We start from the raw sequence: 26,397 nt of genomic DNA on the forward strand, positions 1-26,397 counted from the left end.
GTTCCCACAAAGCCCAACTTTAATTACCCGTGGTACCTATCCCAGTGTTAGACAAGCAGCAGGCAAGCCAAATACTACTCATCCTTTAGAAATTAAAGGAATTCAGGGGAGATATTGGGATAGTGATGAGCTTTACAAAACAGTAGCAGGACCCCCCGCCCCTCCAAATCCCATGTGGGTGGAAAAACAAAACAACTAAGTGCATTTCTGGTCAAGAAAAAATTCTCAACCCACATTCAAAATTAGCTCACATCAACCCTGTTGGTTTTCTAGATTTATATAGAAAGCATTTCAGCACATTTTCTTTTAAGTAGATAGGAATAAAGCAGGGGGGAGAACATAAGATTATCAATTTAAAATTTTACTTTCTAAAAAGACTAGAGAAGAGAGCATGAAATAAAGGAAAATCGGTAAGATGGGAAACAAACACAAGAGCCATAGGCATATGAGCACTCACAGAAGGCGGGACCCGTCCAGGGCCACCTTTCTCTTTCCCACCCTCTGGGGACCCCAGAGAGCTCAGCTGAACTACTCATTTGAAAAGGTGATGCTACAGGGAAGAGCACAGATGAGGGTAAATTAAGCCAGCCCTATTTTCTCTGGCTCTTTTTAAAATTCTTTAGCTAAAAAAAGATTGCCCATAATAGCATCCATTGCTAATCTAAACTGCTATCTACTTGTCCTGGTGCACCAGCCTGGGTGCTCTAGGCTACAGAGCAAGGAAACAGAGAAATGATGGGAGAAAATGTCTATTTCGGATTACGTGTACAGGATATAGGACATGGCATGCTCTATGATCACGTAGCTCAGGAAAAATGACATTGGATAAACGGGCCCAGTTGTGGAGACAAAGGCAGATTGATTTCTTGCTTATAGTATATCATAAAGGTAGATTCTCCTTAGAAGTTAGTGGCTCCAAGCAAAACAGACATAAGGAGAAAATGAAGGGACTCCATCTTCCCTCTCTGAGCCCACAGCTGCCACTTCCAAACTTCCGGGAAGGTGGCAGTACTGTTAGGACCCCCAGTACAAGAATGATGGCACTGCCGGGCATAGTACCCTGGTTTGAGGAGGTAAACTCTCCAGGTGGGAGGCATGGCTTAGGTCAGCTCAGGAAAGGTTATGAGGCTGAACCCCACTAGTGAACTTTCAGTGTTCAAGTCTCATCTCTAACTCCAGGTTATTACTTGAACAAGTTCTCTGAACTCAAGTTCTCACCAGAAACAGAGGACAGCACCGTGTACAGTTGTCCTGAGGTTTGCATGACAGCTGTCACAAACACTGGGCATATTGCCTGACCAAGAGGTATTCAAAGAATATTGCCTATTCAGTCAGAGTTCATTTTCCTGACTTTTTTATAGATGCTGTGTTTTAAATACAATATTGAACTACGATTCTATTCAGTGTAAGCCTTGAAAAATGGCTTCTAACTTGGTGGTTTTTTTTTCTTCAACAAAATCAAAAGGCAGTCATGTAATTTTATTAGATTAAAAGCAACCACCATCATTACCCACCACTGTTGCTGTTAACTGTGACTCTCCACTGCTGTATCACTTGGTGTCCTATACATCTCCTTTTTCTACATTTCCTTTTTATTATTTATTTTATTATATCCTTGCTCAAGATTACATTTGTTCTCATTGTTAACTAGGACTTTGACTTCTTTAAAGATATACCATGTAGTTCAGATCTAATTCCTGGCATTATCTGACCATGTGGCCTTGTTAATTCTAAAAGAATTCCTGCTAAAATTCTTTGAGAAACTGTATTATAGTTTTTCCACCAGGACAGAGACCTTGCTAATTTATGACACAGGACTGTTTGGGAAGAGGAGATGGGCAAAGAAACAGCATATGCCCCTACCTTCACCTCCTGGAGACAGCCCTGACCTTGGGGCGGGGTGAAGAGGGATTGTGGGAACCGACATGGTGGTAGAGTCTCAGAGGAGGGAGAAGAATGGAAGTTCCTTTCCCGCAGGCTTTCCACCATGTCTGCCACTTTTTTGTTGTTGTTAGATGGAAGTAGATCTTTTGAAGCAATTTGGATAAATCTAAGTTAGATGCTAATGTCTCTAATCTGTCTCCCAAAAAGGGCACAAGAACTGGGGCACGTGGTTAGACAGGACACCTTGTCAAAACTAGCAACAATAAGGGCCACAAATGAGTGTTCTGCTATGCCCCTTTTCAGCATCCCATAGAGCCTACTTGGGCTGCAACAGACACAAGCTTTGAGCAGATGCCTCAGGTTAATGTCCTGTTGTGCAGTGTATGACCCTTGCTACCCATCTGATTCCCACCTCAGTCCTCACCTGCTATGACACAAAGCAAGGGAACAATTTGGGTTTCTTCTTCTTCTCTCCCATATTCTAAGATAAGCCACACAAAGAGGATCAAAATGGGGCAAAGATGCAGCTCCCAAGACCTGGGAGAGACTATTCTCATATAGGCTGCTATCCACAGCAGGATGAAGGTGCTGTGGACATGATTTATTTCATGCACACCTCAATACTTCCAGTGAGGAATGAGGTAGAGTAGACAAGAGCAAGTACAGAATGTTTTCAACCTAGATAGGCTGAGAAGCCCAGTTCTGATTCAGCTTTACAAAAGCTTTGATGCTCTGGCCAGGAGCATGCATCTCTGTTGGCACAGTGGGAACAGCAAGGCCATAGCGGTGTGCTGGCAAGGGCGACGGGCATGTTGAGTGGGTGCCCGACAGGGAGAAGTGCACATGGGTAACTTTAGAAAGGACAAGCTCTAGTTAGGCAAGCATACCCAACAATCACAACCCTAACTCTGCTCATTTCTACGGTCTCACTAAGAAGAAAACACAAAATATCAGGAGGGGCTGAACAATGGCATTCTGCTCAGGAAACTAGGGGCAGAAATTGAAAGCTCCCACTCTAGGGCAGCCTCTGACTTCTCTGTGTGGCTGCACACGTCACTCCTTCTGTGGGGTCTAGTCACTGCTCTTAGATCTACAGCTATTTATGCCTAATGTTGCAGTGTACTTATTGAGAAAAGATACATCCAAGAGTGCATGGTCAGCAGTAGAGAGAGCAAGATCTCTGAGAATCTCAGCACACTGCCTAGATAGCAGAACTCTGTAAAACAGAGCTATTAGTACTGATTACAAAGCAACTGGAATCCAGTGACATCCACAGTCACTCTTGTAGAGCCCTAACACTCTGTATTTTATACCTTGAGGTGAATGAGGTCTTTGAACACACTTGATAGGACTTCTAAGCCCCAAACTCAGTAACAAATGCAAGTTTGTCGTGGCCTCGCAATAACAGTGATGTGAGTGTTTTGAGATCTTCCAGACAGGGGATCCATCAGATGAAGATCATGATCAAGATGCCTAGGAAGCACTGCACACATAGCACAGCCATGGTCACATGGCGGGAGTCACAGTGCAAGGTGCCTCAGAGTTGTACATATCCAGCATGAAAAAAACCCTGGGTTCTCATGGGTCCCATGGTGAGACTCTTCAATGTAGAGTCACTGGGTAAGTCAGGAGCTCCTTGCTGTAAACGATGTTCTCTGAAGCTCAGACTACAGCAGACTCTGTCTTTGGAATATCCACACACAACTATTGTGCTAAGGGTTAGAGGGCTTCTCCTATGTATCTGATGATGTTGTATCTTCTTTCTACTTCCCAGTGTACAAGATCTCCACCCTGCCACAAGCCCAAGTGGGCAAACCACTATACAAAGCTCTGTTGGTGCTCACGGGCCAGTGGATGGGAGTCATTCCAGTAGCAAGCACTGCCTCCTGGGAAATTCAGTTCATCTTTCCTAGTTTCCAAAGTTCTGTAAACTGGAGATGGCCCACCCAGAGTGGCACCACTAAATCCTACACATTCTATTAGAAATTCAAGCATAGACAGTGTCTTCAACTAGACCAAGCTATTAGATATTAATGTTCAGACAACACCTACCTCACTCCAGACCAGCATGGTACCGAATATGACCTGTAACCCATCAAAGAAATTGTCCCCTATGATGATCACAGTCGCGCCTCCCGTCGTCCATCCTTCACTCGGGCTGATGGCTTTGATACAGGGAGTAGCTGCTTTTCAACACACATGAAAAAGAGAAGGAGTCTGCTGTTAGAACCAAACTTTAATGATGGGAGACTTGAGAAAAAGAAAAAAAATCTTTTATCTTTTCACTAACAGAAAATCCCTCAAGATCTCAGCAATTCCTAGCCACATCAGGACCAGTAACCTACGGGTGCAACTTTGGTGCTTAAAAGCATCCTTTTCATTGTTTCTATTGAGATGTATATATTTTAACCCAAATCTTTATCCAACTTCAAAGATTATGAAATATAACACAGAAGAAAAATTGAATTTATTAAATGCTAGGGATTGGAATGCATTGGAAACCTTCTCTGTCCACTTCAAAATTAAATAAATTTCTTGAAGAGAAAACTTGTATATTCTTAGGTAGACATTTTTGTCCAGTGGGAAGCTTGCAAGAAGAGGAGAAATGCGCTAGGCCTTCTGACCTGTAACATTAGCATAGCAACAGTCCTCATTAAAAATCATTAGAGCTTTTTCCAATATATGCCATAGATACCATTTTATAGATGCAAGAAGTACCAGTCATTCAGGGTGAATCATGCAGCAAATAGCTGGGGCCTGCCTGGACCACAGACTCAGCCACGTGCCTTTGTTGTGTTTCCCAGGCATGAAAACCCAGGCCTAACATTTGCAAGATTTCATATCTCTTTACTTTCCATTGTAAATGGCCCTTGGAGATGGGCAATAATTTGTGAACACTGTGATTCCAAACAGATTATAAGTGGTTTTCTTAATAAGAATGGCATATTCTAGACAGAATTATTAGGCATTATTGGATGATGGTTTTGAAATATCTCTCAGGGCATTTTGATGCTGTCAAGGATCTTTAATCTGACAGTGCCCTGTTGCTGTTGTCTTGATTCTTTTCACAAGGAGCACCAGGGCAAAATTGGAAAGCAAGGGGGAGATTGTGGAAGAAGAGAGAACGAGTCCCTTCTCTTTAATAAAAGGAAATTAAGTTTTAAGACAGACTTTCCAAGCACTGCACTGAAGACAGTTAACTGTAATGAGGGTGGAGAGAACTGGAAAAAAAAAATATTGGACTTTGTCAAATTTGGCAAAATGTCATGTTTTAACTTTTGTAAGAAGGAAAGAAAACATCAAGTTCATCCCATTGTGTGACCACTGCTCACGTGCCACCACACAAACAAGTAGGAAGGCTTTGGTTCTGATTCAAATTTATCTTAAAAAAATTACACAGAAAGAAGGTTTGAAAACATCCGAACTAAACATGTTGTGCTGACTGAACTCTCAGAGGCGCGTCTGCAGCTGCAGCCGGGTAGCCCGAGGGACTTTACTCTCCTGCATTTTGCCCCCAAACAGAACAATTAATCAAGAAATTATAAAAGATCCATGCATGACTTGACTTTAACGTTCTTGCCCCATTTTTAACCTACAGGAGGGTGAGATCAATGTCTCCCAGGCACAGGACTTTTTCTTACACAAAAGCTTTCTTGAAAAGTAAAGTGTTTCCCACATACGGTGAAAGATTCCTAAATTAATGGTAGACTATGATGTACAATTTGAAGCTATTTATGAAATAGGTAAATTACATTTAACAACTTTGTAAAATCCTTAAAATACAAAGCAGTTTGGAAATATTTTGTTAATAGCAAATCTTTGCTGTTTTTTTTTAATTTATAACTCAGTATATTTAGGTGCTAGAACAGCATGCAAAAGGTGTTGCTGTTTCTTCAACTATTTTGGAAAAATACTGGATATTAGCTTACCTGAACTGATTATAAGAACCTGTTATAGAACTCTGTCTAACAGCAAAGCATGGACTTCAATGGAGTTATTAAATGTTGAGGCTGTGATTACCACTAACACCACGGAACGGTCTTCATGTTACTACCTGTATTCACTTTGGCATTTATGTATTTTATTTTATTTTCTGGGGAGCAGATTGTACTTTTTTTGAGACAGGGTCTCACTATGTAGTACTGCCTGGTCTGTATATGGAACTCGCTATGCAGACCAGACTGGTCTCAAACTCATAGAGTTCTACCTGCCTCTGCCTCCCAAGCACTGGGATTAAAGGTGTCTACTATCATGCCTGGTCAATTTTTAATCGTGCAGGCATAATTATTTAAACAAACAAGGTCTCTTCCAAACTTCTCACCATTACATAAAAGGAGGCAGAAGGGTACGTTCAAATATCTCAGGAAAACCTGTCTAGAAGAAAGGCCTTATAATTCATGGTCAAGACCTGCTGCATTTACACTTGACATCTTCTGTCCTTTTTACCACTTGCTATTTATAAAACACAAAGGTATGTAAGTGTGTATGTGTATGTGGAGCCATATGCATGGTTTGAAACACCTGGACTTAAGGAAAATTGCAATGTTTTCAAATACTGTGAGCAACTGTTCAGAAGTCAATCTACGGGTCAGCTAGTGAGAAGAAGGGAAGAACCTCAAGCCACAGTCTAGCGGAGAAACTGTGATATTGTCTTAAATTTCGAGACAGACTTGGAAGAGTAACGGGGTACGGTGGGGAACAACGTAAAGATTAGCATGATCCTGCTAATTTGAAAACTTCCATATATTGAATGAAACATGCATGAGTATGTTAAGAGAAGCTACATGCTAAGGGTGAACAGGCGTGCTAGAAAAAGGTCTAGAAGGAAGGATCTACATCAGTTGTTCACAGTGGGTCCTTAGGACAGGGAGTTATGACTCCAGTGGGTTGGATAGGAAAGGAAGACTATTAAGTTTTACTCTATCAATATTTATACGGTTTGAAGTTTGGTGTGTTTTTGTTTTCACTGAACATATATTAAGGTAACGTGAGCAAAAAAATTCAGTGACAGAAGGACATGTGGTGACATTTGTACTTTTTAGAGCAAATCAATACTAAAACAAATAAGCAAAAAAATACAACAAAAACCCAACTAACCGCCTAACATAGTTGTGCTGCTAACAGACCCTAGGGCTCGCCTTCCCTCTTCTCCTGTGGGTAAGTTCCCTGTGGATGCTTGGAGAACACCCGTAGTAGCAAGGGCCTCAATTTTCATTCACATGGGCTACCCAGAGAAGAGCAGTCAGGAGACAGAAAGATCACTGTTTTATAGTCACAATGACAGGATTCAAGAGAACTGAAGAGTGAAGAGGTTCATGAAAGAGTTCAATAATGACGTGCAACAATCAATATAATTCCATCTCCAAGGAAATATTACAGAATGGAGAGAAGGTGTATATATTTCAATGCAAGACTACTTTTACCAGGAAATTTATGATTTAATTGAGGGAAGAGTCTTTCTTCTCAGCAAATACATTTTCACACTCTGTCCACAAGGACAACGAGCCAATTTCTGGTTCTAAATTTCATTAAAAAATAAAAGTTTTTTTCCCCTTCTTTTCTTTAATGCCTCCCCCACCCTCACCAGCCACCAAAGTAGAGATTTTCCTTCCTTCAAACTGTGACAATAACATGATTACCCCACCAGTTTAGCATAATGGCTCTGAAATGCTCCTGGCACATTGCAGAATTAAAGTGGAAATTATTAGGTAGCTCTTCTTTGTTATAATAATGATCACTCCACAAATAAAAGCTCTTCTCCCAACGGTACTGCAAGGCACAAAATGCTAATTCTGAAGATTATGTGTGCGCTTTTATTAAATATTACTATGCCCTGCCTGTTTGAGGGCTTCTCTGCCCTGATTGTTTTATGAGGACCATGTTAATGTCATTCCGTCTTGCTAGCAGCAGGCGCACATTTTAGCGTTTGTATGAGAGTTGATCAAAGGCCACGTGCTGGGGGAATTGCTGGGAAAACACAGACAAGCGATAAAAATCTAACAGATTAATTGGTTTAAATTTCATTTCAGGGTGTTGAACTTTGGCTCGAGACTTTAATACTACACCGTGAGTCAGGGCCTAATTACCAGATTTCCAATTTGCTTCTAAACAATGACTGTGGTGAGAAGGAAAAGAGAGAAAAGAATTTAAAAAAAAAAAAAACAATAGGAAAGAAAAATGGTTCAGCCTCCAGTACATATTTAACAACTAATGTTTTGTGTGCAGACAATCGCACCAGGGACATTTGCGTTCACCTGTTCTGACTCCAGAGCATCTATATTTTCTTCAAATAGCCTCGAAAGGCAGAAAAGAAATCACAAAAGCCTTCAGCAGTTTAAAATTTTCTGACTTACAGAATCAATGTTACATGGTTCCATGCCTGCACGCTCGCACCAGAAGATTGGGCTGGTTATTAGCAAGGTGAATTTATAAGCTCGGCCTCCAATAGAAATGATCTATTTCATTGATAGAAAGCCAGGGCCAGGAGAGCCGTGTTTACCTCGGGGGTTTATGGGTGGCCTTGAGAATAAGGGTTAATTGAGCTCAGAGGGGCCTGCCCATTGAGGTGAATTAGTGGTGTGTGTGGAGATCAGCAGGGTTCTCTGGCTGCTCCTGTTTTTGCCTTTGAGATCTCTGTGTGCTGTGATCAATACCTCATATTCAGGGTAGCTGTAAAGATGACCCAGGTTCAAGATTTATCCTATCTTAACCCCAAAATGATTTGGCCCCAAGATTTGGCCACAGTTGGTATCCCACGACAGACACCTCAATAGAGATGTGTTGCTTGGCCCTGTTCCCTCCATTCGTGTATTAAAATATCCTGGAGAAAGAACACTCTACCAAGTGGCGAAATGTACAAATTTAGAAAGTTTTGAATCCTATTCTAAATCTCAAGATGAATTTCCACTGGGAATTGTGAACTGGACACAGGGTCGCTTTCCCGCTCCATTGTATGTATATATGAAAACATGGCCGCTCTCCTTCCCTAACAGCCCATTGACCAGCCCTCTATGAAAGAGCACTTCTAGAAACAGGTACCTGAGGTTCCCAATGGAGATGGAAGCGCTGGCACCGGCCTTTACTGGTTCCTGAGTAAATGCTGGTGACATTATATGGTATTAATTCTACCACAGGGAGTATGGCAGTCTTTGAAAATGGACCAGTGCTCCAAATGTTACAACTCTACACCTCCACTTGTCAGCCTTGGAGCAGAAGCTCGCCCTGTGAAGACTGTAGCAGTCTCCAGTGGATGACACATCACAGACTTGCCACAAAATACACAAAGAAATTCTCATTTGTATCAGTCGGGTACAGAGTAATACATCGTCACCATTACTAATATTGTCATTGCCTTCCTGTAAATTGGAATTGACTTATTCAGTAGGGTGCCCTGTGCACTCCTCATCCCAGATTGCTTCATTTACTGTAAACTTCTAAGAACATTCTGTTTAGCTGCTTGCTAACATGTCTAGCTGAATGGACTGAATAGGCAGATTTGGCATCAGCATTATATTTTATTTCAATTTTATTTTATGCCCGTGACTGTATTGCCTGCATGAGCATCCATGCACCTGTGTCATGCAATGCCCAGAGGTCAGAAGGGGGCACTGGATTCCCCTGGAAATGGAGTTATGGATAGTTGTTAGCCGGCCATATGGGTGTTGGGAATCAAACCCAGGTCCTCTGCAAGAGCGGCCATTGTTCTTAAAAGCTGAGCCACCTCTCCAGCCCATACATTTTAGTTTTTTTATTGCTTGGTTGCTTTTCTTTTAATGTATTTACTTAGAATGGAAGTTCATTGGGTAACTTATTCCATTTTTTTCCGGTGAGAGAAAATAATTTTACCATTCATGTCCGAACATTAGAGACTTGTAGGAAATTGTAAAATCCATGATCTACGCTCCTTTTATTTTTTTTACATTCAGCTATTTATTTCATGCGGGGGCGAGATGCACACTATGGCATGCATGTGAGAGGTCAGAGGACAACGTGGGGTGGGAGGGTTGGTTCTCCTACCATGTGGGTCCCTGGGATTGCTCTGAGGTCCTCAGGCTTGGCAGCAAGCTCCTCTCCTCACTGAGCCATCTCACTGGCCCAAGCTGAGATCCTTTCTGTGACACATTTATGCCCTCATAAAATTTCTCTCCTATTTTATATCCTCAGTTCTGGTGATGCTGTGTTTGGGAACAACCCCATTCTAAAAATTGTTGGGGCCACAGAGGAACCCCACTTGAGCTCAGTGCATAATCTGAACAATTGGTTTTGCAACTTTTTTTGAATGAAAAGATCATTTTCCCAATTGCTCATGGCTCAATTAGAAGCCAAACCTACCTACTCTGATTCTGACATAAGCAGCTACCAGACAAGAAGGAGGGTAAACAGAGGGTTTGACACTAGCTAAAAGACCAGACCTCTCTACCTCCACCATGAGGAGGGTCTGTTCTTGGATAAACTATCCTCCAACAGGGTGTCTGAGAAGACAGTAGCAGTTATAACACTGGACTGGATGAGCACCCACGGGGGCCAATCCCACTTTTAGCATGCAAACTGTACCACATTTTCCAACAATTTATAATAACCAAATTCCACTAGTAAGCAACCTGAGGTGGAAGGCACCTATCACTAAAGCTGTAGTTGTACATGCTGCTCTGACTTATCAGATCTTTGTTTCTGTCTTCTTTTACTGTCCTTGGTAATTGTGTTGTGCTGTTAAGCATGTATTGTTTATTAGAGGTTTTGTTTTGTTATTGATCTGCATTCATTGCTTTGTCAACAAAAATATCTAGATATCTAGATATGTGAAAGAAAAACAGTATTACATATGCAAGAGCCTCTGTGTGTGTCTGTGTGTGTCTCTGTGTCTGTGTGTATTTGTCACTTTAAAGAGAAATGTAAGCCATGATATAGGGATTTCTCAATACCAGATGCAATTAAACCTATTAAATATTAGATGAGGAGATTGAGAATTTCAAGTGCTTTTCATCCTTTATTCCAAAGTGACTTCATTTGGCAAGAAAGCCCTTCGCTCTGACAGCATTAATGGCTCTCACAGAAAGAGGAAAGGAAAAACTTTCCAGTCACTAGATGGAAATGTTGCTCCAAGGACCATCCCTGTCAAGGCAGAGGTAGCCGGATGGATGGTCGTTATCTAGCTGTACCTACAATTAGAGAAACAGCATCTATGTCCCAAATTATGCCACATGACAATTATAGACCAAGCCCAAGGCCTCTCTACTTCCTCTTTATTTTGCTGCTTTCTCATTTATTCCAAAGTTCCTACATACCCATCACTTCAGCAAGAGAAGGGCAGAAATAATTTTATCTGGAACATTCTAGGGGAAGTGTTTTGGGGTCTCTGAGTCCATCTGCAATCCAGAACTCTGTTCAGGTTCACTACACAGGGCCCTTTAACAATTTAATTGTGAAAAAAAAATCTTGACATTTTGAAGTACCTGTAACTTCTAAATTGCACTTGAAAGATTTGTTGAAGGCTTTTGATTTAATGGCATGCAACATAGCATTGTTTCATAATATGCAAGAAATTGTTTGCTAAATACATGGCAGAAGCTCCCAATTTTGTTACTCTAGGAGGGCTGAATACACTGCATTCCAACCTGTGTTTCACATGCAGGACCTGAAGTTAAAATGCAAAATACTAATCCTAGAACAGTGAAAGGCAATATTGCCGCCCCCCCCCACCCCCGTTCTTCTGGTCCTTCCCTTGCTCTGTGATTGTCAGTCACTTCCTTGCTAAGTCATAGGGAAAAAAATAGTCATAGAATCCTCAGCATGAAGTATTCATGGATTCAATTGCGATATTTGAATTGCAGTGATAGTGAAATCACTTGACTCTAGATCATACAATCAGTAAAGTTTCCTTCTCAACAAGGATTTATGAACAAAATTATTTTTAGCACAATTCTCCTAATAACCCTGTTGTATGAAAAGTTTGGGTAATGGAAGCTAGAGAAGAAAAGCAAACAGAAATCAGCTCCCCCAAATGACATCCAATATTGTGAAAGGATGAAACAATTGTCGGGGTTTTTTGGTTTTTTTTAAACATGCACTGCTTCTTCAAGGAATAGGCAGGCTTTATTCACAAGCAATCTTCCTGGGCCTGGAAAATCATAAAGTCAAATATGAACAAGTCTAGTAGAAAATCTGTGACGGTAATCTTGGCTGGAGTCGTATTTTTAACAGGCCTTGAATGTGTGTGCGGGATTATCCAGATGGCCATACAGGAATCGGCCTGATAGGATTAAACCTTTATGCTGAACTCCACTCCATCTGTTCACCAAGGCTTGCCTGTCCTTATCTGAATATGAATTTTTAGCCTCCTTATGTCTGGGGGCAGGACTCAGGGTACAAGGAAAACAGATGCTTGTAGGTGACTTCATATTTCAATAGTCTGTCTTAGTTGAATTTTGCTAAGAAGTTTAGAAGCATGTAGAATCTACTCTTTTTTTGTCACAGGGTTTCCTCTCCTTGTGAGAGTTTGTTCAATGTATTGTCATCGTCGGGGTATATGGTGACATTTGCCAGCAAAAGTAGAAAGGGAAGATAAGATGTGTCATCCTAGTGACGAAATGTGATTGCAGGTAGAGATGTATAGAATTCTGAATGGATGACTCAAGCACAAGATGGCTGCTTTGTTCTTTTTTTTTTCTCATTACAAAAGGATTGGTATTAGTCATTATTTGACAAGTTAGTTGCAACAACTATGTCTGTCACTTCTATTAGTCTTTCCGTTTTTCAGGAAATGTCCTTGCTAGGGTGAAGACTGGGGAGAGGCTGTGATTCACATCTTCATCTTGAATGAATTGAGCCCAGTTTGTTTGGTCCTTCCTGCACATACATATCTTCAGAAAACCAAGTCAACTGATCTTTTCAGCTGGCGGAGCTGGCTTATGGCAGGGTACAGGCAGAGGAGGCCACTGCAAGAGGCCAGAGGCTGGTAGATGGCCCTGGGACTTCCAATACTCTACGACAAAGACAAAGGGAAGACTCAGGAAAGCTGAGCCTAGCCAAGGACTGTGACACGCCTCCCAAGCAAACAGTGTACAAATTAATAGCTAAATTGCATGACTAAGGGATCTTTTAGAGTCCTATTTAGTGCCTAATTTATAGCAACACGATCAGTAGATGTGTTCAGTGTACTTGTGATGGCAATTGTGAAAAGATCACAGCCTGTGGTGGATCCCCACATGCTCTAGCACGTGTCCATGGAGCTCCTGCATACCTTCAGTCACGGAGCTCAGCGCTACACCATCACAAATGATGGGGCTCAGCAGATCATCCGACAACCTAAGTTTTCTATATATGGACATGGTCATTATAATTGAGTAGTTCCCTTAACTGAATGGATAGGTGACAGTGAACTGTGCAACTTTTCATGCAAACTTCAGTTGACATGTTTGATAAGAAGGTGCATTTAAACATCTCCTGAAACACATCTTTGACTTCTTCAGTTGACAAGAGTTCTAATTCTAGTCAGGCAAGGGGGTGGTTCCCTTTTTGGAAGTGGGTGATGATAAGCTATTGAACACCCCACTCCCCACACAGCCAAGTCTACTCTTGTAACTTGGACATGCTCACATATCCCACCCCAGACTGTATCCGCCATGTTTTATCCTAAACAAAGGTAGTTAACTGGATGTTCAATCCCATCATTAATCTGCTTTGCCCCATTCACTAGACTCTAAAAACCAGCCACGGATAATTTATTAAATGTTTAATTAATTAATGCTAAAATTCTTCACCTACTTAGTCATATTGGCTGTATTTCTGGGGTAAGTAACTATTGGACAGTGCGTTGGTAGAACCCAGAGTTATGGGGCACCCTAAATAAGCCAGGGGTTCAAAGCACTCCCCCACAGGGTCAAGCACGGAGTTAATGAAAAGGATTGGACACGGTGCTAAATACAGTGTGCCCCACCCTGAAGGGATACGCTGCCTAATTTGAACTGCTGGTATTTGAGTGTATAGATTGCAAAGGGAAATTGTCATCAGACTTTCATATAAATACTTATTTTTAGTTGTCAACAAACTCTGATCTCTTTTAATTTCAGCAGTTAAGAGCACTGGCTGCTCTTATAGAGGACCCAGATTTGCAGCACCCACATGGTGGCTAACAACCATCCTTCACTGCAGTTTCAGGGGACTCCAACGCCCTCTTCTGACCCCCATAGGCACTGCACAATACAGGTGCACTTACATACATGCAGGCAATACACTCATACACATAAAATCAAAATAATAATAAATTATCTTAGTGTTAACATACAAAGTATTGACTCATTAGGGTATTTTCATATGTCATTTCATTTTGTTCTCTTTATGCCCCTCCCCCACAGCCTTCCCTCACCCCCCTTACCACCCTCTTGCTATTTAACTTCTTAAAATATTATGAAATCACAGCCCAAATCTACACAGGGCTGAAGGCTAGCACACATCCATGATCCGCCAGGGCACAATGTATCTTCCTGCTCCGTAAGCTAGGAATCAACTTTTGGCAATTAATTTCCATACTCACTAATACCACCACTGACTCATCAAGTGATAAGCAGGCACCCAAGCCATGGCCAGCTCTGTGTCTGCCTGCTTAGGGCCCCTCCCAAAGCACACAGAAGCCTCCCAGCTGGCTTTCTTTCGTATGCATTTAGTTTTTGTATAAGCAGCTTGGAGAACTCTGAAGGATTTCCATTGTCATCACGCAAGACAGCATAGATAGTGACTTTTTAAGGAAACCGTGTTTTGAATGTGAGCAGCATTTCAAAATCAACCTTACCCAACCTTTAATAATGCACAGACCCTGCTTTGTGCTTTTTCAAATCGCTCTGCTTATATTTCTCTCCGCAAGCACAGCTGCTTTGCAAACATGTTGGAGGGGACTTGGATGACTGTGAACCTTATCATGCCCAACCAGTTTCCTCTCCTCCCTGACAGGGCCAGCGGTGCTTGCAAGCCAGTGTTTGTTACAGCACAGATGTTTCCGTGGTGATGATCCATGACGTCACAGACACAGGAATAAGGACCAAACTTATCCGTACAAGATGAGCAAAGACAAGTGGGCACTCCACTTCCACTTAAACTTTATGAGGTACTGACTCAACTTCCTTTAGAATGACTTTTCAGGCTCTGGCTGTCCTGTCCAAAGTTGTGAAGACAGGCTTGCCTTTTCCAAAGCATTTCATTGCCTGATTGTCATCATGTGCAAAGTTCGAATACCCGGAGCTAGATTAGTCTCCCTCAGGGGCCAGTTTTCACAGAGATGGAGTCCGCCTCCTGAAGTCTCGCTGACTTCCTCTCTCCCACCCTGGAGGCAGTACTGACTTCAGGCAGGACACTGCCTGTCGGAGGCCTCAGCTCGTTCAGTTTTTACCACCGGGTGCAAATTACTTTTCATAACTCCGGGTTTCTGTCACTTTAATTGGGGATGCTAATTATTAAAGAGCCCACCTCACGAGGTTGTGGATTTAAATGAGCTAATTTCTAAAAAGAGTAAGCAAGGAATAAATGTGAGATGGGAATAAAGACAAGAAGAGGGAGAGGTTTAATCAAAAGAGGAAGAAGATGGAGAAAAGGAGAATGGAGATGGAGGTGGCAGCCCTCCAAGTCCATGGTTACCACACCCCCTCGGACAGCTCCTAGCATCTCTCTTTCAGGTCATACCACTTGCTTCCAGAGACAGCTCTTTATAGGAAAGAGCCATCTTCTGTGTGAAGCTGGTGGTCTCTAGCCCAGTCTACAAAACACAACCTTTCATTTCAAGTCCTTCTTCTGTTCCCTTTCACTTGTCACTTCCTACTCTTTTCCTTGAATGAGAGAATGAGAGAGAGAGAGAGAGAGAGAGAGAGAGAGAGAGAGAGAGACAGACACTGTGGTAAATGCACATGGGTGCAGAAGGAAAGGAGCAATTATCTCAATGTGGAAATCAAATCAATGAGCCAACATATCTCATGCAGACCGGAACCTCACTCATTCACATGCTGACAACACAGTGCTCGGTACTTAACTAAGGACTAATGATACCCAGCACTGGTATGTTTTTGAAGTTCTTCCCATGCTTTCTCTCAGAGGCTATGCTTAAGTCTCCTTTACAAATGAGGTAGCTGGACCTCAGGCACTAACTTGTACCTAAGATTTTGCCAAGTCTACTTTGATTGATACAGTCAAAGTTCCCTCAATTTTGGTGTTTATCTGAATTATCTGTCCAGTTTGGCTAAAATATTCAATCATACAAATACAGCCGAAGCCCTATAAAATCTTAGTTGTGCAATTCCTTATCCCCAAGATGGAGGGTGGATATTTATAACTTTTCAGAATATTACTGCTCTATTTCCAAACAAAGTTATTTCTCCCCTAAGACACAGGCCACATACAAATTATAGTAAAACCTCTCTCTTCCTTCTTCTACTTCTAAACTCAGAAAACGACGTCCTAACATAACACCACAGGTGCCAATTTAAACACAGTAACATTGGAAATACTGCCATGCTTCGAGCTTAGAAGGGTATCTACTGTTACAAGTTGGGCTACTAAACACACAATAGTTTTGTGCATCTAATATAGGTGACACCAACATTGTGAGAAATCATAAAGTGTAAGGTAGTGTCCCTCCACTTTCATATTAAATCTGGACATTGTGTATTTCAATGGTGTTCATTACAGAATTTTACATGTATAAAGAAAATACCAAAATGTTATTAACAGATTAGCCTGACATAATGGTATTTTTGCTCACTTTTTTTTTAGCAACAAGGATTGAATTCCACAGGTTGTTAGCTAACCAAATCAAGAAGACATTATAGTATCTAGCCAAAGTTAAAGGGTAGAGGAGCTTGAGGTCTAAGCTTATAGATTTGCAATTCAGCCAGGACATTCTACCAAAGATATACTTTCATCCTCTGTCTAATAATAAGAAAGCACATCAGGTCAATACATCCCCCCATTGACCACCCCACAGGTAACATGTCTAAAAGCATACTGCTGGTCCAACATAAGGAGGGGCTCAGTGTGTGTCGATTTCCCTATCTGTGCTCAAAGAGAGGCAAAAATAAAAAACAAAAAGAGTTGGGGTATAGCTCAACACAGCATGCTCAAGGCCCTGGGCTCACTCTCCATGATAATTAAAAGAGAGGGAGGAAGAGAGGGAGGAGGAGGAAGAGGAGGAGGAGAATGGGGAGGAGGAAAAAAGACAAGAAATGGGGAGAAAAGAAGAAAGAAACAAGGGAGGGAGGAAGGGGAAGGAAGGAAGGAAGGAAGGAAGGAAGGAAGGAAGGAAGGAAGGAAGGAAGGTAGGAAGGAAGGAAGGAAAAAGAAAACCTATTTTTAAAAGTCTCAGTATATAGCCATCATATTCATCTGCATGATCTTCTAAATAACAAAGTATGTTGCTATCGAGTCATGTTTTACAAAGACATATATCTTGACATTTTAATGACTTTGCCCCAAGGTCAATGGAAGAGACTGGTATGCTGACATCTCAAACATGAACCCCTCTCTGTCCCTGTTCCCTGTGTTGTTCTGGACCAGAACTACAGATAAAGAACATGGTTTTGAACTACTGATGTCTTGCTATTACAACTGTCAAATAAGAGACAAGTAAGAAGTATGTGTTCACATACAGAACAGTAACTGTGCAGATTAGGATAAAAATCTATTAATATTGGCTTCTGCTTTCATGTTTAGTGATCAGGTATGTGCTTGGTGGATGCATATCTATTTCTGTACTCCATGGCCTAGAGAGTGTTACTTTTGTGTTTCACTCTTCCTGCTCCACTGCCTGTCTGGTCTGGTTCCCACGTCAGGGTTTCTGCTATGACTGGCCGGTACATATGTTGAAGCAGGATTGTAATGGTGAGGTCATCTTCCCACCACCATGCCTGAGGCAGGCTGGCTGCAAAGCCACACAGTCCTACAACCCTTTGACTTTCTCCAGGTAGACTTCTTTTTATAAATCATGCTGATGGCATCATATTCGTCTGATAAGGGTGATGATCACCCAATTTCTATAAAGTTTCATTTCTGTCCACTGAGTATTTCAGGTTGCAGGACTGGCACACAGGCTGGAGATGGGGTGCCTGATAGCGAGACGTGATACTGGGACTCTTTATCCTAACCCAGAAAAGCACCTTCCCATGTATCACTACTCAAGCCAAGCAACTCACCCTAGGGATTGCACATAGGCCTGGCTTTTCAGTTTGCCCCTGAGTAATGTCGTCAGCTTGCTTCAATTGAAGTGGGTTTTGCATTACGAGCTCAAATACCAGAGGCTTTCTCTCTACCTCTGAAGTCCAACGTGCAGGGACTAAACAGTGAGAAAGAACAGTGGCCATGACCCTGTGTCAGCAGCTTGGAAGAGTAAACCTGTAGACACAAACTGGACTCTTTGGTCACACCACAACTCTTAAAGCATTGCCTCAGTTTCTCTTCTTGGTTAAGTGGATATTATAACTACACTGCCCTCCCTTGGCTGCTGAGAGGATTTTAAAAAGATTACGCTAAGTACTTGGCACTGAGCTTCATGTACATTCGGTGCTTGAAGGCCAGTCTCAGCAGCAAAACCATCATCACTTGAAACACTGGTCTCAAGGCTTGCAACCTATGGGACTGCGAGTTCTATTAGCCCGTGATTAGTAGGAAACAATAGACTTCTATGTCCAAGCCAAAGAGAAACTGATCTATGCAAAATTTCCATTCCACAGCTCTTAGACTTAAGCTGCCTTCCCCATCAGCCCTCCTTCAAGCTTCTAATGGTCTACCCTCATGGTATTTGAATGACACTGTCTACTTAGCTGGGTCCCTTGTATTAAGCTTTCTTAGCACTCTGCATTTCTCCTTTATAACTCTGATTATCACAACTTAAATCATTCTTCGTGCCATTTTTTTCCTGTACTTAAATTTGCACTTGCATGTAGCTGTGTACCTAATGTCAATCCCTGCCCCAACTTTGCTTACCTCTGTAGCTCTATTGTCTAATATAGCAGTCAGTACATCAATAAATATCTGTTAAACAGATGAATGATTGAATAAAAAAGCAAATGAGACAAAGAGCAATGATCAATGGGATTACACCATTAAGGAATGAAACTGGGTAAATTAAAAGTTGAGACCTCTTCCAGCCTGCAGTATCTGTTTTCAATACAAAGTTAGGCATGATAGCCGGAACCTCAGCACTTGGGAGGTGGAAGCAGGAGGAACAAGGAGTTCAAGACCATCTTTGGTTACATAATGAGTTTTAGGCCAGCCTGGGCTATACGAAACTCTATCTCAAAAGCACAAAAACCAAACAAAATAAACAAGCAGTTGCCTCTACACCCACAATATGCTTCCTCCATGGATAAGCAGGGGCCATGTGGAGTGCTGTTTCCTGGGCTGACCTGACCTCCATTCTGGCAGCTGGTGCTCCATTCTCCTGGGAGTTAAAATTAGTACCAGTAAGCTCCCCCTGAAGAGGGCTCTAATCATGCAAGGACCCAGGTGGGTTGCTGACAGATGTTAAGGTTAGAAGGAAGGGTAGCAACCAGATGAAAAAAAAAAAAAAACAAAAAAAAAACCAAAAAAAACAGAGCCACACTAAGAGCCACCCGCTTCCGGAGGTACCAGGACTTCCTGCCTTTAGGTCTTGCTATTGCTAGTCCCTGCCCTCCCCTCTCTACCCTTCCCCCACACATCAGTTTCCACAGAGTTGCTGTTCTGTCATTTGAACTCAAATCCTATCTCAGAAATTGATGGGTGCTCCTGCCCTTGACAACACTGTGTCAGCTTTGCTCGGTGTGCAGCTGCCTCCTTATGCATTATTATACTGTGCTGCCTGGGTGGACCCTGGCTGGTACACGCTCTTGATTTGGGTCCCCTTTCCAAACTGATTCCTGCTTTCTGACATGCAGACACTACTTGTTTAAAAAAAAAAAAAAAAAAGGCAGAACTAACAACTTGGGAGACGCTTTGATTTTTAAAATCAAATGTCCTTGTTAGGATATTGTCTATCTTAATGGTAAAATGAGCCTAAACGTCTTTCTTTTAAAAAGCAGTATTTGTCTCTTGGGGAAAAAGAGAAATGAATGTTTCCCAAGGTCTTGTGCGTTTCCTGGTGGCTTGAACCACTATTATCTCCCCAACCTTCAAATCTCTCTCTAACAGTATTTCTCAAAGTTCATCATGATTTTACTGCATCCCAGTACCACCTAGGGTATTTCTACTTTATTTACCTGTGATTTTTGTTTAGATCATCTAACACTGTCTTTAAGTTAGTCTTGACCTAAGCAATAATGTCTACAAGGTCATGACTTTGGAGTGGCAGTTGTATTTGTTTGCTTATGAATTAAGGTAAGCACATAGCTATCAAAAATATTTTAGGCCAGGCATGGTGACACACACTTCCCGGAACTCAGGGGGCTAAGGCAGGAAGATTGTGAATTTCAGGCCAGCCAGAGTTGTTTGAGATCCTGTTGAGTATGTGTGTGTCTGAGTGTCTGTGTGTGTCTGTGTGGGTGTGTGTCTGTGTGGGTGTGTGTCTGTGTATGCATGTGCATGTATAGGTCACAGGAGGACATCAGGGGTCTTCCTCTATCACTGTCTGTCTTATTCCCTTGAGACAGGGTCTTTCACTGAACCTGCAGTTTACCATTCTTGCTAGGCTGGCTGACCAGCAAGCTCCCAGGAGCTATCTGTCTCACAAAATATTGATTAAATAATTATTAATATCAATATTTTTCCTCATCTCCTAAAATTACCTCATGTTGGTCTACAAGCACACTGCTAACCATCAAGTGGTTTGTGCACTATGACCCCTCAGCCGAAGGGACTCAGAACATCCCACCTTGTCTGAGCTGCTGAAGATGTCCATTTAGGGGTGGCCTCTCCCCAAAGCCAAGTGTCAAGTTCCCTGAGAAACAGAAGAACTTCTCACAGAATCCTCTCTATTCAAAAATTAATCAGAGCTTCAAGGGTTCTACCAAACCTCTGCTTAACTGATGAACAAACAGAAGCCCAGAGACTCTAACCTTGTTGCCATTCAAGAGAGCAGCAATAGAATTTTGTCTTAACATACTTTTGGAAGTAGTATTGAAAGTGTAAATATTTCATGGCTCAGCAGTTAAGAGCAGTAGAACTGACTTCAATTTCCAGCACCCACACCTGGTAGTTCACAACAGCCTGTAACTTCAGCTCTGGGAAATCTAAAGCCTCTGCCCTCTTGAGGATCTTGCACTCATGTGTACAGACATACAGCAAACACATAATTAAAAATAAAATGAAGTGTTTAAATATTTTATTATTTATATTTTATTATGAGTGTTTTACCTATACGCATGTAAGTACACCACATGTGTACAATGCCCATGGAGGCCAGAAGAGGGTGTTGAATCCCTTGGAACTGGAGTTACAGATGGATGTGAGCTGTCATGAAGGTGCTGGGAATTGAACCCAGGTCCTCTAGAAGAATAGCAAGTGTTCTTAACTGCTGAGTCATCTCTCTAGCCCCTGGAAATTTTTTTTTTTTTTTTAACATTTAATGTGTATGTGTTTTGCCTGCATGCATGTAAATGTGCATTCAATACCCACAGAGGCCAGAAGAGGGCATTGGATCCCTGAGACTGGAGTTACAGATGGTTGTTAGCCACCATGTAGGTGTTGGGAACAGAACCTAGGTCCTCAACAAGAACAGTAGGTGCTCTTAAGTGCTGAGCCATCTCTCCAGCCCAAATATAACAAATCTTAAAAAAAATATTCAAATCCTACTTCTGACCACTGTTCCTATGTACATATCACATTATGAAAGGGACTTAGGAACAGAATATGGAAGTCTTTCTTTGTATATTACCACTTCCTGAACTTTCTTAAATTCTCATTGGAGGAAGGCTCTCATGAAAAGCAAGAACAGACAGGGTCTTGGTTTGGAACAATGAACTTTATAAAAGAACACAATTGGAATTGTGAGGCCTGGGTGATCAAATATAAAACCACAAAAATAGACTTCAAAGAACTGTTGTTATTTCTAGGCAAAACAGAAACAGAAAACATACCCTCCCTACAGAAATGCGCCATAGTGAGTTCATTAAAATAAGCAGGGCTCACCCATTTATTAGATCAAGCAAATAATAAATACTAGAAGTTTCCCACAGTTGATGAGTTGGTCCAGAAATTATAAGAAAGCAGCTCCCTTAGAGCCCAACTGTTTCCCAGATTGTTTCCAGCATGGTTTCCTAATCCTCCAGTTACCTTAACATCTACTTAACAATTCCATGGTTTTCTCTCAGTTTCCTTCTCCTTCCTCTCATGTATGTACTGGGAAGTCCATAGGATCCAAAATCGACTTCTAGAGAGTCCCAACATAATATCCTTGCAGATAAATGATGTCTTTCCAGCCTCCGTATCATCTTTCCAGTGCCATAGAAAATACGCCAGGGACTGGAGAGATTGCTCAGTGGTTAAGAGCACTTACTATTCTTCCAGAGGATCCAAGTTCAGTTTCCAGTGGTTATATCAGGTGGTTCACATGCATCTATACCTCTAGTTCCAGGGACTCCAAACCCTCAACTGGCCTCCAGGTACCCATACCCACATGGCATATATGCACACACAGGCATATAAATAAAAACAGAAAGAAAAGAGAAAACATCCCAGTTTTTTATAAATAATCAGTGTTTTTATTCAAAGTTTGACTAGCAGAATTTGTTCCCGCCATGGGAAAAATGAGCTATGAAAGAAAATAAATTATAAGGTAAGCACACGTGATATGATCCATTTATTTATTTACTTATTTATTTACTTATTTATTTATTTTTACTTTATATGTATGAGTGTTTTGCCTATGTATATGTAAGTATACCAATGTCTATAGAGGCCAGAAGAGGGCATTGGATTTCCTGGAGCTGGAGTTATGAATGGTTGTTAGCCACTGTACAGATTCTAAGAACCAAAGTTGGGTCCTCCACAAGAACAGCCAGTGCTCTTAATCCCTGAGCTATCTCTCAGCCCCATGCCTCATTTTTTAAAAGAGAAAGATGTGTTGGGGGCTAACTTTACAAAAATCTATCTAAGATATCAGCACAGCTGCCTTAACTTGTATTGAGAAAAAAAAAAAAAAGGACAATGGAACAGGAGATGAAATAATTTAGCATAATATTCAGGAGTGCTAGCTCAGAGTCCAGACTTCAGCCAAGGTTTTGTGGATTCGAGCCCTAGTTTCTACTGTACAATTTAACTAGTGTATGACTTCTTGCCCCTCAGCCCTTGTTTCCTCATCTTCATGTTGGGATGCCTGGAACAGTATTTACTTGGTTCAGAGGGGCTCAGTGAACATTTACTGTCCAGATTCAATTGTGGTGATTTTGAATATGTTACTCTCTCTAAACCTCATTTTTTTTCTTATTATAAAATAGGAATCCTGACTTGGAAAGATGTACTTTTCTCAATTGTCTTATTTTCATTGATTCAATGATTTGTGAGGGGATTTGGGAGGTGGAGTAATATACATATCTTATAGGTCAAATAATGCCATAGCCCTTCATTGAGAAGGCCTTAAAAGGGTGAAGGTTTCCATGTATTTACAAATAAGTCAACGGGAAAATTCTTTCTCTGCAACTTAAGAGAAAGTAAATTCAATAAAACAAAGCCATCTGGGAAAGAACTCTCAAACTGCTGGGCTGTCTGCTTCAAACACTCACACTCTTGATGGATTGAGAAGTAATCAGGGAGACAGCTCAAAGGCACAGCCAACTCCCTGTCGAGTTTCAGAAACCCAGTAGGGAAGAGCTATGTTATAAGCAACTCAACACAACCTTGCCTGAGGCTTTCATGAAGCAGGAAGAGGCCACATAATTGACACTGAGTTCATCAAAGCCCTGTTGGCCCTCCACACCATCTCACAATTGTCCCAGGCAGGCCAGGGCCTGACCAGCCCACATAGGCCTGCTTGGTAAGTCCCTTACAGCCCTGCCAGCCTCCACTCCTGCTCTTCCCTCTTGCCTGGGAGCAACAAGAACCCTATCAGTCTCTTTAGATTCCCCCAAATCATGTAAGTCAAACAGCTTTCACATACACTATTACTTTTTCCTGCTAAAAATCATCTTTCAGGTTTAGACAGAAATGAGTTGTCCTCAAAGGTTGCCCTGACCCCTACCAACTCTTCTTCCTTTGTATGGTCTTCCTCTGTGCACTGCTCTTAATTATTTAGTTGCAAATTTTGTTTGCTGTCTTTCTTTTCCATTTCTATAATAAACTCTGTGAAGACAAGGGTCATGTCTACCTTATACTACAGTGTATAGCCAAGTGTCTGCCATCTAGTAGATGCTTTGAATAAATTAATGATTTGAAAGCCACTTCATCCATACCTCATTTGTTAGAGAGCAAAAGAAAGGGCTCTTTGTCAGTGTTCAGTTCAGAGCACCATAGAATAACACATGCTTAACAGAAGTCAAGAGGTAGCCCACCCAAGCGCCCATTGGATAGACGTGTAACTGAGGTCCACAGAGAGTCACACAGCTGGGTAAAAACAAAATTGGAACTAGAACCCAGTTCTCCAGTCAGACAGCTAGAGCCTCCTAGATACTTTTCGGGGTCCTGGATCATTCTATTTATGCTTCAGGACCCTATGACACAGAGGGGAAAGAAAGGGGTCTCTCCTTCCATATGATGCGCCATATCATTCTCTCAATCTGGGGTGACCTCCACAAATTCAAATCATCTTCCTTCACTGTCTGCAACAAATTTAAGGGCAGTTGGGCAGCAAGGAGTCAGTGGGGCCTGAGGCAAGCAGCAGAAGCAAACCCTGCCCCAGCCTGAAGCAAAAGGACTAAAGGAGGGCATAGACCAGTGCTCAAGACCACCGCCATATTGCCAGGGACAGCTGCACCAAAAGGTCCGAGCTTACTAGTGGAGGCCCAGACCTGCTTCTAGTCCTCCAAAGCTGCAATGACAACCAGGAAAGTAGCCCCTGAGCCTCTGGCCACTCTTTATTCTCCAAAATATTTTTAGTTTGACCAATGCCCACTTTTGTTTTTATTTATTCTGGGGTCCTGGCACATTCATATTTCATATTGTAATCTTCGTAATTACTCTGAAGGCAAATTAACTTTCTATCCAATGCACACAAAAGCCGTATTTCCATCCTTTTCCATTTTCTAAGAAGTGGGTGTGTTAAAAAAAAAATCTCTACGTGAGCCAGGAAGTGAAATAGACCCTCAGGTCAGACTTCATGAACATGCAAATGTTCTTATTTGAAAACCTCTTCATTAATAACTCCATCGCTTTTCCCCAAATACATATACAGGCTGCACAAATTCTTAAGAATTGTTCTATTTAAGCCCTAAATGAGAAGAAGTCCACCAGATTGGAGCCTTGACCCCACTGTGGAAAATACCTTAAAGATGGGGACCCTTAGGCCACTCAGCTTTTCCTCAGTCACAATTGAAGAGGAAAGACCAACAACAACCCAAAAGGGGGAAGGGGAAGAAGAGGGGAGAAAGCCACATGCATGCCAAAATAATACATACATATGTATATGTATATATATGTATGTATATGCCCTAAAAAATGAGCATTTAAACTGCTTGTCAGCCTGCTTCCTGACAAAGCCACCAGAGTGTATTCACAAGCATTTGCATAAATGCTGCCGGTGAGTTCTTGTAGCTGCTGGCGCTAATGGTACATAAAGTAATTTAGTCACTTCTCCCGGCATTCTATGTCAGGATGATGAGCACCGGCACTTTGCCTTGTTGCATATTAGATCATTAGATAATAAAGTGTTAGTGCATGCAAGCTGACAGGGTCTCTGCACTCCAGCATCGTAAGGACACCGCATTTTTGCTACAGGGGGAAGAAATAGAGAAACTGACGCTACCATGGGCCTTAAATTCAAGTAAACAGTACCTGAAACTCAAGATGGACCACAGTGACAACAGCATTCTTGAAGCCCTTTCAAGCTCCCTGGCACACAGTCCTCATGAATTTGCCCGAGTGTGTGACTGGAAGACGAGGCAAACATACACACGAGTGTTGTACATTACCGTGGGTGGCCACAATTCAGCTCCCTCGGTGCCTGCCAAGCCCAGGCTTCTGCAGAAATTGGAATCCTGAGAGCAGTTCCATGTGGGGTTGCCTCCCTTCACAACTGTGCATCTTCCATAAAGCCATTGCTTAAAGAAGAAACCTCACTAAATGTGTCCATAAATATCCAGCCAAAGAAAATTTTAGTATTTATGAATGGAGAAAAAAATGGGAGGGAGGGGGCAATTACCACGAGCTATGGTGTGCCAAGATCCAGCCTCTTTGGACTATGCATGATTCTAGGAAATAAATCTGCCTTTGCCATCCCTCCTCTTTGAAACCCAGAGACATTAATCTGAGCCCAGGGGCTCTCAGAGCATGGGTCATATAGGGAAGACTGAATGAATGTAAACCATGATTTCTTTTCTACTTATATGCAGAAAGATGAGCCACGAAAAGAACTTTCCTCTCAGTGTCTGACAAGCAGGATATAAATAGCAGTGTGCAGAGTTGCTCAAAATA

The 26,397-nt window shown here is 41.8% G+C and overlaps 1 protein-coding gene across 6 annotated transcripts in view; it reads right to left on the reverse strand.

Annotated features, from left to right (window-relative positions):
* Positions 1-26,397, reverse strand: part of Ebf1 (EBF transcription factor 1) — a 408,859-nt gene that overhangs the window by 95,419 nt on the left and 287,043 nt on the right. For 4 of the 6 annotated variants that reach the window (XM_029557945.1, XM_008821652.3, XM_017795229.2 and 1 more), the window contains one exon: positions 3,937-4,070. In XM_029557945.1, coding sequence (XP_029413805.1) covers positions 3,937-4,070 — 134 coding nt within the window. The remainder of the gene's footprint in view (positions 1-3,936; positions 4,071-26,397) is intronic. The other 2 variants (XM_008821654.3, XM_008821653.3) reach the window with 1 other exon arrangement.

Source organism: Nannospalax galili, unplaced genomic scaffold (genome assembly GCF_000622305.1).
Source record: "Nannospalax galili isolate Female #2095 unplaced genomic scaffold, S.galili_v1.0 scaffold667, whole genome shotgun sequence".
Classification (NCBI taxonomy): domain Eukaryota; kingdom Metazoa; phylum Chordata; class Mammalia; order Rodentia; family Spalacidae; genus Nannospalax; species Nannospalax galili.